This window comes from Benincasa hispida, chromosome 6 (genome assembly GCF_009727055.1).
Source record: "Benincasa hispida cultivar B227 chromosome 6, ASM972705v1, whole genome shotgun sequence".
In the NCBI taxonomy this organism is placed as follows: domain Eukaryota; kingdom Viridiplantae; phylum Streptophyta; class Magnoliopsida; order Cucurbitales; family Cucurbitaceae; genus Benincasa; species Benincasa hispida.
The window spans coordinates 7,458,207-7,472,917 of NC_052354.1; the positions used below are offsets into that span (position 1 = coordinate 7,458,207).

Consider the following 14,711-nt stretch of genomic DNA (forward strand, 5'->3'; position numbering starts at 1 on the left):
TGCGACGTTTTGGTCAAAGACTCCGTTAAAGAATTTAATGGATGATGATCAAAAGTTGTTTCACTATCCATGGTAAAAGTTACTCTTGGAAAAACCTAAAAGTCACTAAGTTAAAATCCTTAGCCGTGTTTTTTCTAAGTAAGATAAACCATAGGTTATAAAATACCCAGTAGGAGGAGGAGGCGTATCAGATATATCTATGATTCCACTTACGTTTCTCCCTGTATGTTCACACTGTGATGTCGGGTTTTATGTCCTAAAACTCGTGGTATGTAAACAATGGAGCTTATTCTGAAAATTCAGTAAAGGTGTTATTGAATAAATCTATTGCTTGAATAGAAATTCAATAAACCTAAAAGTCCCTTGACTATTGGATGAGTACTTGAAATTTATGTGTAGACATAAAGGTGGATCAGGTTCGAGTAAATAGTCAAAATGATCTATAGTATATGGATAAGCTGGTTGGGTACCTTATTCTGGTAACACTATTAGGTACGATCTGCTCTGTAGTTGTTATAAGGAGTTGTAAAGTGCTACAAACGTAGTAATCCTAATTCGTTCATGTTGGACATAAGGAGTGGGGGTGTCTTTGTGCAAAAGAGTTTGTACAAGATCGGACCACAAAATGAGTAACTCCTACTTTATAACGATGTTTACTGTTTAAGACTGACTATTTCAAAGCGATGACCTAGGTAACTTGACCTTAATCCTAAGTTAACTATGAACTCTTATTTATCTGGAATTGCCCTTAGATTTGCATAGGTGAGGGTTGGCTCAACAACGTCGGCTCAATATGACTGTTATTTCAAGGGTAAGACTGGATAAATAGATGAGGACATATAGTGCAAGAGAGAATTCATTCCTACCCGCTTTAGGGATAGTAGAGAGGTTATTCCCTTAAGTGTTGATTCTAGGACTTGAACAAGGGATCCCGCCCTCTCATGGGGACTCGATTTTGTGACTGGATCACAAAACAATTGTTCATTAGGGGATCAGTGGGGACTTAAGGAACAAGAGGTAATTTTAGGGGTAAAATAGAGATTTGACCAACCGTTATTACGAACAACCTGTGAAGGGTTAATTACTAATCATGGTTATATCAAGTGGACATAATATATCTACAGTGAGGAGAATTCAACTATGGGCTTTAGTGGAGGGACCCATTAGTTAACGAATGGGGGTTAGATCGGTCTAATGAGTTAGCCGATTAATCTCGGATCGTTGGAGCCCATGATCTGTAGGTCCATGAGGTCCCCCAATAGCTCATAAATGGATTAGCTCTAGAGTAGTGTGATAAGTTAATTTGAAACGTTCAAATTAGAATCAAACGAAAATTGGAGAAAATATATTTAAATATGATTTAAATATATGAAGATGAATTTGTGTAAAAATTAATTTAATATTAGATATTAAATTAATTAGAATTATTTAAATTGTTTAAATAATTATTTATTAATTTTATTAGGAAATTAATTTTTGAAATTAATTTTGTAAAATTAGTAAATTTTTATTTTAGAAATAAAATATGATTTAAAATCAAATGGATTTTGGAAATTGAAAATTACACGTGTTTTTCAAAGTTCATCTTCAAGTAGCTTACAAGGAACCCACCTTCTCCTTTGGTTTACTCCAAGCATGAGCTGCATCCCATGCAGCACATCTCTTTGCATCATAGTCTATAATATATTGAAGAGATTGGAGTGAAGAAAAAGGGAAGAACAGACTGAATTTTTGCTGAAAAATTCGGATGAAGAAGGTATTCTTCAATGGGTTGGTTCATTGAGCTTTCTCCATATTCCCTTTGATTCTAGTTTATTTTGAGTCCCACAACTCAATCTAGAGCACCAAGAAGATAGTAGAAAAGATCTTGTGGTGTACACAAGGATTCGGAGGATTTAGCAGTTGAAAATAGAGATTTCGTTGGTTCGGCCAAGGTATGTTCATGAAACTCATTATACTCTGTTTTTAGCATGTTTCTTTTAAACCAAAATTAATGAATTAGAGTTTTTGGCAGTTAACGGATGGTGGATCCCGTGACTAAAGAGTTTAGTCAGTTGTTCACTACCGTTGAAGCTTCGAGCTATAGGTCCATGAGGTCCCCTTGGTAGCTCAATGGATTCAGTTGAGGATCAGTTCTTGGTGTTGATTTGAAAGGTTCAAATTGACAAGAGGTATTTTGATTATATATAATATAATTGATATAATGTATAAGAAACATCTAGTGAAGAATTGATGTAAATGAGATTTACATTAAGTACCATGAAATAGAAAAAGAACTATGGTTTATATGTTTCATGAGATGAAATATTAAAACTATAGGTTATAAATATAGTATGATAAGTTGGTTATCATTTATATTTATAATAATATTAATTATTGGATAATTAATTCTTTTTCTTTTAAATAACCAAAGTAGTGGGTGGTTATTGAATCATGATAACCGTGAGTTTAAAAGAAAAATAGTTTTCCTATTTTGAAAAGAAGTTTTTACAAAAGATTGAAAAAGTTTTTGAGTTTTCTTTCCGCACAAAAGAAAACTCACAAAGTCGTCAAGTAAATTCGGATTTACTAAACGACGGTTGGGCGAGCTAAACGATCGTGCAGGTGTGAGCTAAACGATCGTGCAGTATTTACTAAACGATCGCATAGTTTTGCTAGACAATCGCTGGCCTAAGGTAAACGATCGTGTAGTGTCTGTAGGCGACAAACCAAGTTAAACGCTGCGCTAAATGATCGCATAGCTTTATCTAAACGATTGGGCATCGACCTATACGATCGGTCTCCGCCTTTTCCCACTTGTCCATTCATGTACGCAATCATTGTTTCCTCCTTCACCCGCCTCATACCAAGTCCGAACAGAGCCCGCCCTCTGGATTCTCACACCGAGAATACCAAGGTCACCTTGTTGGGATGTTAGACTCAACTCGACACCGTCGAGATTTTCTGGAGGCCGCTCGAGGTGCTGTGGAGACCATTCATGTTGCAGAGGAGTTCATGGCCGAGGAAATCATTGAAGACGAGTGCGAAGTATTTGTGCTGTGTTTGTTGTGGTGTCGCAGTCGTGTAGATCAAGCGTTCGTGGTTGCTGTTGTTCGAGTGGTCGCGCATCGAAGCGTGGAGACGAGGCTTCAAATGTTCGTAGAGTTCCTTTCTTATTCATTTGAGTTTATTCATGCTGTAATTTCTCTATATGAATTGTATAACCGTTTGTTTGAAGTCGACTGTAATTTGCATTGTTCATTCATGATTGTAATTTGGAATAATCTTGTTCCACTGCTCATGAAAATCCCAGTTCCGATTTCCTTCAATAAGTCGCTCTTATTTTATAACATTGTTTACTGTTTAAAACTGACTATTTCATAGCGATGACCTAGGCAACTTAACCTTAATCTTGAGCTAACTATGAACTCCTGTTTATTTGGGATTATCCTTAGATTTGCATAGGTGAGGATTGGCTAAACTGCGTCGGCTCAATAAGCCTTCCATTTCAGGGGTGAGACTAGGTAGATAGATGGGGACATAGGGTGCAAGACAAAATTCACTTCTACCTGCTTTTAGGGATAGTAGAGAGGTTGTTCCCTTAATTGTTGATTCTAGATCTTGAACAAGGGACCCCACCCTCTCATTGGCCTGATAGATACTTGGTTTGATGATCGGATCACAAACCAATTATTCATTAGAGGATCGGTGAGACTTAAGGAACAAGAGGTAATCTCGGGGGTAAAACAATCTTTTGACCCATCCGTTATTATGAATAGTCTATGAAGGGTTAACTTACTAATTATTGTTATATCGAGTGGACACAATATATCTACAGTGAGGGGAGTACAACTACTGGGCTTTAATGGAGTGATCCAGTAGTTAACGAATGGGGGTTAACTCAGTGTAAAGAGTTTAGCAATTAATCTCGGATCATTGGAGCCCATGATCTGTAGGTTCATTAGGTTTACTAGCTCACAAACGGATTAGCCTTACAATAGCATGATAAGTTGATTTGAAACATTCAAATTTGAATTAAGGGAGTTAATAATTATATCTGATATAATTACACGTTTAATTTTGGAATTAAACGTAATTGGAGAATAGATTAATATATAAATATGATTTAGATATTAAATGAATAGGGATTCATGATAATAGAATTGGTGACAAATTAATTTAATATTTGATATTAAATTAATAGAATTAGTTAAATTATTTAATTAATTATTAATTATTAATTTTATTAGAAAATTTGATTATTGTATTGATTTTTGTAAAATTAATAAAGTTTTAATTTTAATTAAAGGATTAAAATTGAAAAAATTTTTGATTTTGAAAATCAATTTTCAAAATCAAAAGAGAAATTAAAAATTTAGAAAAATCCCAATGTGGGATTTTCTCACTTTCAAGCAAGAAGCTTAGCCACCTTCTTACACATAATTCCACCACCAAATTCAAGAAGTAGCTGGAATCACTTCATATGATTCGTTTGCATGAATGTCATGTAATAAAACCACTCTTGATTTAGTGAAAAAGGAGATGCAATTGCTGAATTATTGAGTTTTTTAAGGTTGAAGAAGTTGTTCTTCAACAAGTTGAAAAACCAGAAAACCTCTCCTCCAATTCCCTAAGTTCAAGCTTGTTTTGAGTCTTACAACTCAATCTAAAGTTCCTAGAGAATAGTAGAAAAGCTCCAGTGGTGGTCCACAACAAGAATTGGAGAAGATTGCAGCTGAATTTCGAGTTTGAAGAGGATCTTCAAAGTTATGTAATGAAACCCCTTGATACTCTATGAACATGCTTAATTTGATGTCAAAATTAAGGAATTAAAATGGTTAATGATCCTGTTTTCTTCCGCAGCATGTTTGTGTAAACCAATAAGTTATACGTTAGTAGTTAAGTACAAATAGTCAAATACATTTTTTGTTTGACTATTTCTAGTTTTGGTGTGTCTTAGGAGGAGAATTTGATTTTATAATTTTATGAGATTTTATGGGATTTTATGTTTTAACTTAAAACTATATCGAGAAAATTTCCGTAAGCCTAAGAAATGGAAAAATAAGAGAAAAACGAAAGTATCTATCATACTATATTAAAAATGGGCTAATGGAAAGAATCATTTTTGGACTATTTTTGTCTAGATGATAATTTCATTATTCCCATTATACCCCTTCTCTAATTAAGTTAATTAACATAAACTACAACTACTTGGACCAAAAAAATACCATTAATTGGGCATTTTTGATGTGGAAAATTATTTAAATTTAATCAACAATTAACAACAACTAGGTGGACATTGTTTTGTAATTACTCAATTACTATTTAATTAAACCTAATGTGGGAAGCCTATAAAACTACGTGGGCCTTTATAAGGTTTAGATTAAAAAAAACCATCATTATTTATAAAAAAAAAACAAAAAACAAAAAACAAAAAACAAGAAGGAAAAAAAAAAGCGATACTACATGCATACAAATTAAAACGATTAAGTACAACTCCATATATATATTCTTTTTTCTTCTTTGTATTAACTTTCTAAATTATGTATTACATCACAGTTTGTTAATTTTTATTGCCTTTTAAACTAAGACATTTCAATTATGCCTCCTCAATTTGTCCCAAAAAAAAATACTTAAGTTGGATAAAATATATATATATATATATATTATATATTATATATATATATATACATATATACATACATATATACATATATACATATATATTTGTAACATTTGTGGAAAATAAATAGATGTTTGCTTTTCCAAATTCCATAACCAAAAAAATTAAGGATTCAATTGTAGTATAAATAGTTGCTATCATTTGATATACAATTCGTATTCAAAGTTGATAGTTATTTTCATCATCTCATTTTTTTGTGTCAAATTAAAAGTTGATTGATTTCAGGTATATGTTAATATTTAAATTTTGTTACATTCCATTGATTTGTAATTTCATAATTTTACCATTTTAGAATTGCAGACTTAATAGAGCATAAGCTAATATGAGATTTGGAATCTTTTCAAAATAATTGGAGCTTCAAATGAAGTGTTATTCGTATAAGTTTTGTTGAAAAATATCAAATTAAGAAGAGAGAGTTGTTAAGAGGTATTGAAATTTAATGCCGATGAAAAGATGGAGTTTTTTTTTTTTTTAATATTGTGATTAGGAAAACTATTTAGGGAAATATAGTGGTTTTGAAACTATTTAGAAATCTATGGTTGTTTTTGGACATTTCAAGGCGGGGATTTAGTTTAAAATATTTTGTCGAGGATTCAACCCTCAACCTGTTGGAAATTAAAGAAGAGATCAAGAGTTTGACCCTCGACCTGAGAAGAGGACGAGGGTTCAACCCTTGACCTGTCGAAAATTAAAGAAGAGATCAAGGGTTTGACCCTCGACAAGGAAATTGAGAAGAGGACGAGGGTTCAACCCTCGACCTGTCGAAAACTAAAGAAGATCTGTAAGGGAAGATGAGAAAATTTGAAAGAGGTCGAGGGTTGAACCCTCGACCTCTGGAAAATTAGTGTCTATCACCCAACATCCATCGTCTATCGTCTAGCACCCAACATCCATCGTCTAGTGTCCAACGTCTATCGTCTAGCTCAATCGTTTAACAAATAATCTCGCTTTCAGCAATCTCGCTGATCTCGCTCTCAATGACCTCACACATAGCCTATCGCTTAGCTACTGCGAGCATCGTTTACCTCCATGCAATTACTACACGATCGCCTAGCGCCCGCCTACACGATCGCCTACCTCATTGTGTAGTGTCGTTCACTTACTAGATGATCGCATACCCAATCGTATAGTGGCCTCATCTGCTACACGATCGTCCAGCACCTTTGCTCGCACACACTTGAGGCTACTGCAAGCCTTATCAATGTATCATGCCTTTCAACCCATGCGTTCATCCTTAGTACCAATGCATAGTTTACCTTACCTTCAATACTTAACCTCTACAACCCTTCCCTACACATTCTTTATTAACGTAACAATACTTCTTTATTAGAAGCTAAACAATCGTTTACAATCTCTCCACAATCGCTCAGTATGACTAAATGATCGCTTACTAAATCCTCTGCAATCGGCCACAAACTTCTACACGATTGCTTAACTATTACTATTACACGATCGCCTTATCAGAACATATACGATCGCATATCTTTTACTATACGATCATATACCAAATGCTACACGATTGTTGAGCTTTACTACACGATCACATAGTGGAAGTACACGGTGAGGGAACGCTGTGATGGCCTCTCGAGAGCTCTCTTTCCCTACTACACGATCGCCCACAAACTCCTACATGATCACTTACCTATTACAAATAGACGATGGCCTTCTCAAAACCTATACGATCGCATACCTTTTACTATATGATCATATACCAAATGTTACACGATCGCTAAGTTTTACTACACGATCGCGTAGTGGAAGTACATGATGAGGGCACGCTGTGATAGCCTCTCGAGAGCTCTCTTTCCTCACTACACAATCGTATACCAAATGCTACACGATCGCATAGCTAAGAATCCTCTCTGCAGCGCGCGTCAGAGTGCTTTGAATCGTCGACCTCCTTTAAAACGACCTCCTTTGAAAAAGTTTAATTTTATTTTTCATTTTTTATTAAATTTGAAAAAATAGTTTTAAAAAGTTTACCTCATTGTAATTTGAAAAGTTTAATTTATTGTTATGTTTAAAAATAGTTATAAAAAGTTTAATTTATTGTTATGTTTAAAAAGTTGATATTCATAAAACTTAAAAAGTTGATGTTTATAAATTAAAAAGTTTAATACAAAATTATTGTGATTTTTTAATATATTTTTAGTTTAATACAAAATTATTGTGATTTTTTAATATACTTCTTATAAAAAGTATAATATAAAATGATTGTGTATAGAGACTTCAGAACTGAAACGGATGATGAATTTGAAGAGTTGAATTTCGATGGTCGTGAACATGAGTTACTTTCAGATACATTCAACGATTTGGATATGAACGTACTAGATAGCATTCGAGAACATGACCCAATTGTAGCCCCTGTGGATATTGACAATACTTGATTGTATAAAGGGATGATTTGTCAAGACAAAAAAATGCTACAACATGCGGTCAAATATTTTGCAATAAAATATCATGCACCATATGAGGTTGTTGAATCGACACCGACGATTTGGACAATTCGTTGTAAGAAGTGGGAGGAAGTTTACAAGTGGAGACTTCGTGCAATAAAGAAAAACCATCTATCAGTGTGGCACAATTTCGTGCAATTGGATTCATCAATGATTGCACTGGATTTCTGTGATGCCGTAAGAGAAAAATCATCTATCAGTGTGGCACAATTGCAATCCGACATCAAATTAAGATTTGGATATCATGTTCCTTACCATAGGGTATAAGAGATCAAAAGAAAAGCGTTGGCTAAAGTGTTTGGTGATTGGGATGAGTCTTACAAATTTTCACCCAGGTGGTTGTATATGGTTAAGCAGACCAATCCAGGAACACGTGTAGAGTGGAGAGTGAAAGAAACGCTTACTGAAGGTCATGTTATCCTAACTTCTATATTTTGGGCATTTGGTCCTTGTATAGAAGTTTTTAATAAATTTTGGAAATAATTCAGATAGATGGTACACACTTGTATGGCAAATATAAAAGAAAATTGTTGATTGCTACATCAGTTGACTCGAACGACCATCTTCTTCCACTTGCATTTTTCATTGCTGATCAGTCCGCAGACTCATGGGGATGGTTCTTGAAACACCTGAGAGAAATTGTAATACATGAAGAGGTGTGTTTAATTTCAGATCGACATACTGGTATAATCGCAGCAATGAACAATCCAGCAAAATTGGGATTTGAATTTTTGGACAGACCATTTTTCTGATGCATTTCCCCTTTCCTAATTGACACACTTCCCAATAGGTTGGAAAGTGGAGGATTGATATACACGATTCCCTAGGAAATAAAATTAATCAAACCGAGGCATTCAGGAAACAAAAAAAAAACCCCTAAAAGAAAGAAAAGAGGTCGAATTTCCAACATTGAATCAAATTGAAACAAAATTCAAATATGAAGGGTAAAATTGTAGCATTCTGAAATCTATGAACTAAATTAAAACCAAACTCAAAACTTAAAAACTAAATATATAACATTTTAAAATCTAAGGACTAAATAGAAAATAGATTGAAAACCAAGAATCAAAAAGTTATCTTTTCCAAATAAAAATGAAATGTCTGAATGCTTGAGTTTTCAAGGTACGTACTGATGTTATTTCTCCTGCACATATAATACAAAGCTAGCTGTAAAGTGAAAAAATGCCAGGGAAATTCAAATATTTAAAAATAATAAAATATTTTTAGAAATTGTTTTTATAAAATAGAAAATTTAAAAAAAAAAAAAAAAGAAAGAAAGAAAAGAGGTCGAATTTCCAACCTTCTATCTCTAAATTATTAAATGAAAAATTTGTCTCTCCACCTAAATTTTTAAATTGATAATTTAGAATCTAAATTAGCTAGATCAGTGATATAAAAATTAAATTGAATTAAAAAAAACATATCGATAACCGTAGGCTCGTCCAGCTAACTGAGTGTCATTAACATGTTGTAGTTGTGGAGTCATTGTTGGAAAACATGCTCTACCTCAAGTCTTGTTGCTTTGCATAGTTGTCTATACCACCATGCCAAACATGCTCTACCCCACGAATACCGTCCCGCATCATAGAGTCGACGATGACAACTAGCTCAAAATCGACGACGTCCGCCTTGTGGGACACATTGATTTTTGTAATTATTTTTATATAAATAAGATATTTTAATTTACACTTTTTTATTTTTGTGAGATATTTTTTTTTTTAGTTTATTCTTTTTAGAGTTTAAAATAAATAATAAAATAATAAATTATTTTTAGAAATTATTTTTTTTAAATAAAAAATTAAAAAAAAAAGAAAGAAAGAAAGAAAAGATGTCGAATTTCCAATATTCGATCTCTAAATTATTAAAAAAAAAAAAAAAAAAGAAGGAAAGGTCGAGAGTTCAAAATTAGACCTACCTAGGTCGAGTTTTGAACCCTCGACCTATTTTAAAAAGAAACAACAACATCAATATTTTTATAAATAATTTTTAAAACTACCATATTATTTTAATTTTATCATGAATAGATAATCATACATTTCTTATTTCTTAAATTTAATCATTTAATTCTTATTTCTTAAATTTAATCATTTAATTCTTATTTCTTAAATTTAATCGTTTAATTCTTATTTCTTATTCCTGTTCAACGTCTAGAAGCCTACATCACATATTTTAATGGTCTTAAGTATCACCTTTTAAATTAAATTTATCGAACGGTTATATTATGAAATTTTCCAAAATAATTTATATATAATAGGTACTTTTTTCCATATAGGTTGAAAATTTTTCCGTTTAATGATTTTTTTAGTACTCGTGTATTTTCAATTATCATTATTGTTGTTCTTTTAAAGAGAATGTATCATTTAAACTATAATTCATCGTTCTTATCATTATATCCTAAAATGTTAGTCAATAATGTTATCAGATTCGTGTTTAATATTTCCTAATTAAAATAATTAAAGAAAAACAAATTTTACACGTAAAGGAAATTACTTACTGTGGTTACATAATGACACATGATTTCATATTAAATTTAATACATTGCATATGAAATTGAAATTTAAAAGTAAAAATAATAGGATTGAAGATGATAAAAAAAAAAAAAAAAAAAAAAAAAAACCTTTTTTTATCAAAAGAAGAAAAGAAAAAGAAAGAAAACCCTTTATTGATTTAAAAAACCCAAGGTAATTATATTTAAAAGAATATTTTAATGCTACTAGCTAAAACATATAATAATTTCTAAAAAAGTTAATTATGTTTGTTATATTCGTACAAAAAAGTATGAGAATGTGTCTATAATTTTGTTTATATGAAAAAAAAATTAGATATTTTTATAAATATTTATCCAACACTTATGAATTCAATCATCATATCATAGTTTAAAAAGTAGAATAGTTTGTAATTTGATGGTTAAAATAAATTTCAAACGAGATTGGATATAAAATTAGAGAAAAAGATATGCTTATAATTACGGAATAAGAGTATTGAATGTAGAGTGTGAGTTTAAATTAAAAAATAAAATATGATTTGAAGGATTCGATTAACTTTATAGTTTCTAGTGCATTCAGATGTCAATTGAGCTAAACTGCAATCCAATCTTGTATCAAAACCACAACAAACATTAATTTTATAAAACAATTTAACTTGGGTTAAAATGAAATTTACCAAAACTAACTTATATTTATTACTTGTTCTTCAAAGCACAGGTGACAAAAATATATATTTTAAGCAAACTCCAAACTAAAACGGTATTTTAATAACCTAACGGCTAATATTATTGAAAATAACATATGTTTAGAGAAAAACAAATTAAAAAAAAATGGAAAATTTGAGTAAAAATTATATATTCCGAGAATGGGCCCCAGAACCAGTGCTCTGTTCACTGAACATTTCTTCACTCAGAAGCGTCGACGCCGTGAAATCGGAGCCGCTGAGCACGGTGGCAAGGTGGCTTTTATACGATTCACTCCGGAGAGAACTCGCCGTCCACCTGATCGGAGAAAATGGCTCCTCCGGATAATTCAAATCGTCGTCGGCAACATTCCCGTCTGCTTCCTCCTGCAGCTGCAAGATGAACCTTAATTTCTCCTCCACCACCGTCATCGTCGGCCGGTGCTTTGCCAGATCGTTGATACAGGCCACCGCCAACTCCAAATATTGTTTCAAACAATCCCACGAAATTTTCCCTTTCAAATTCGGATCAATAATTTCGTAAACATTCCCTTTCTCCAAGCATTTCTTAGCCCATAGTGTAAGCTTGAACTTCTCTTCGCCGGCAAGAGGGTCCAGCGGTTTTCTCCCACAGAGCACTTCGAATAAGATGACACCAAATGAATACACGTCGGACTTTTCCGTTACTTTAAGACGGCGGTGGTATTCCGGGTCTAAATACCCCCAAGTCCCTTTCACCGCCGTACTGACCGCCGTGTTGATCTGCCCCAATTTCGACATCCCGAAATCGGCAACTCTCGCAACCCAATTTTCGTCTAGAAGGATATTCGTCGTCTTCACATCGCGGTGGATGATGGGTCGAGTGAATCCGGTGTGTAGGTAGTTTAAACCACGCGCCGCCCCGTTGCAGATTTGGAGGCGCTTCTTCCATGGCAGAGGAGAATTTTGGGTGTCGTAGAGATGTTCTTTGAATGTTCCGTTCGGCATAAATTCGTAAACTAATAGCATTTCTTTGCCTTCCAAGCAGTATCCGATGAGTGATACAAGATTGAAGTGGCGGAGCTCCGATAACAATTCAATCTCTGTTATGAATTCTTGTTCGCCTTGTTGGGAATCTGGGTTCAGTCGTTTGATTGCGACGGTGAGATCGTCTTCATCCTCCAAAATTCCTTTGTAAACAGCACCAAATCCTCCGACTCCAATCTCTCTTTCCTTACTGAAATAATCCGTCGCTTCGTAAATCTCTTCGAAGGTGAAAATCCGGCATCGTCGTTCTGGTAGCAAGTTATCCTCTGCTGTTTTCTTCTTCTTCCTCCTCCTTCTCTTTGTTTTCTTCTTACTCTGTTTCCATATGAACACAAATCCAACGAGGGAGATTAATATGGCAAACCCCACGCTGCTGCACACGATGGCGATGATCGTCGTTGCATTTGACTTTTTGGCTACTGGTTTAACTTCTGGCGGTGGTGCTCGTCCCACTGGGTTTGGTACTGCGAGATTAGTGCCGTTGCTCTGTTTGAATACTTCAATTCCATTCAAAATCACATCGAAGCTCTCACTTGGTAGTGGGTGTAAATCAACTGAGATAAATGGAGTATTCCCAGCTGCCATTGGTACATTATAGTCTTTGTAAATCGGAGTATCGACGGTATCTATATCGATGGTGCCGATATTTCGCTTATTGATGAACACTGTGAAGTGTCTCTGTTTTTCTTGGAACTGTTTCCAATGAATTTGGCAAAAATGAAGTCGCACCAGATAATTGAACCCGACATCAACGGGAAATTGCACCGACAAATTTTGTAAGGAATTGGCAGCTTGATCCTTACCCATAATTACAGCAGACTGGTAAACTGAATCTGTGGCAGTGAAGTTAGGAGTGGCAGTTGTATAGTTTAGAGAAGCAGAGTAATTTTGTATTCGGATGGCTGAACTGGATGTTACGTAGAGATTTCTCCCGCCCCAAGTTCGGTACATGCCGGAATCTTGACTCGGTATGACGTCGTTACCGCCGAGATTTTCCCGATAATAAAGCTCGAGGGCGATGTTGTTTCTGATAACCGCCGTCGTCCCCTGTTCCGCCGGAGAGTAGTAAAGATTTTCCGGCATGGAGACGACTTCGATTCCATTGACGAAGGCATAAGAATTCGGAGATGGGGTGAAGGTAATGTTCAACTTCTGGACTTCTCTGGCGACATGGATACAGAATTCTTTGGTAATGGTGGTTTTGTTCAAGAAATCAGCGACAAGGGCGGCGCTGAAGTTTTTCAGGAGAGTGAATTGGCCAGTTTGAACGGTGAAGAAGGCGTCGAATTTGGGAAATTGGTCGTAAGTTTCCGGCAAGAAGTGAAGGCGGATGAATTTTGGGCCGGCGGTGACCGGAAAAGAGTAGGTGAAGGGAGAGCGAGAGAGGCGTGCAGTTTTGAAGACGAGGTCGTTGGTAGAGGAGGTGGACCTGACGGTTGATTTGTTGACGGCGTTTGGTGGGTCGGAGAGGGAGAAAGTAGTAGCGTCGTCGCCGATCCATTGCCGGTCATCTATGGTTGCGGAGCTGGTGGCACCGCAGTCGACGGCGATGTTATAGGCGGGGACGTAATAAGAAGGCTGAGAAGTGGAGGGAAGAAGAAGGAGAAGAATAAAGAAGAAGATTGGGAAGAACAGAGGAAGGATTTTCATGGCAAACCATTAACAAGAACAAGAATTCAGATTTTTTATTTTTTTCATCTGCAGATTGAAATGAAGAGCTTTAAGATAAAGCTTCTTTTTCCATCAAAGATGATAGAACTTAAATGCTTATACTTTTTTAAAAAGGAAATTAAAGTTTGAAAGAGAGAGGAAATTAATTTCATGCAAGTGAAAACACAAACTTTATTATTTTTTTTAAAAAAAGATACAAACTTCGTCTTTATGAACATAGACTAATATGTTTTTAATTAGTAATTTTTGTTTTGGTTTATTTTCTTATGTCCTATTAGTGTTTCCATTTCAAATTTATTTTCATCACATACATATTAGATTTTATTCAATATAAACTTTTTAATATGATATCTAATCTTCTATGAAATAAGAAAAAAACAAGAACAAAAGAAATAAATTAGATAGCAAAATAAGGAGAAGAAAATAGAAGAGAATAATTGAACTCAAGTGTTGTGTGTAACATAGGGGCACCATATACCAATTTTTATAGACGTAGAATGGTGCATGTTATGATATGGAATTAGGGAGGTTATAGAATTTTGTAACCTATGTAGGTTATGAATATCTATATTAAATATTACAATACGCCTCCTTAGATATCCATATTTATAAATAAATGTATCATTAAAATCTTGCTAAGAAAAATCTAATGGGATAAAAACCTAAAGAAGGAACAAAGTACATTATTCGTATACTTAATACTTTAATAATTGACTCATTAAAAACCT

At 34.0% G+C, this 14,711-nt stretch overlaps 1 protein-coding gene across 1 annotated transcript; it reads right to left on the reverse strand.

Moving 5' to 3' along the window:
* Window positions 1-11,243: 11,243 nt before the first annotated feature.
* LOC120079890 (receptor-like protein kinase FERONIA) lies at window positions 11,244-14,105 on the reverse strand. Its single transcript, XM_039034335.1, has one exon. The coding sequence runs from the start codon at window positions 13,960-13,962 to the stop codon at window positions 11,455-11,457; it is 2,508 nt and encodes an 835-aa protein (XP_038890263.1). The 5' UTR covers window positions 13,963-14,105; the 3' UTR covers window positions 11,244-11,454.
* Window positions 14,106-14,711: the final 606 nt, after the last annotated feature.

Coding starts and splice junctions, on each gene's coding strand:
- LOC120079890 (XM_039034335.1), bottom strand. CDS start 13,962: ATGAAAATCCTTCCTCTGTTCTTCCCAATCTTCTTCTTTATTCTTCTC.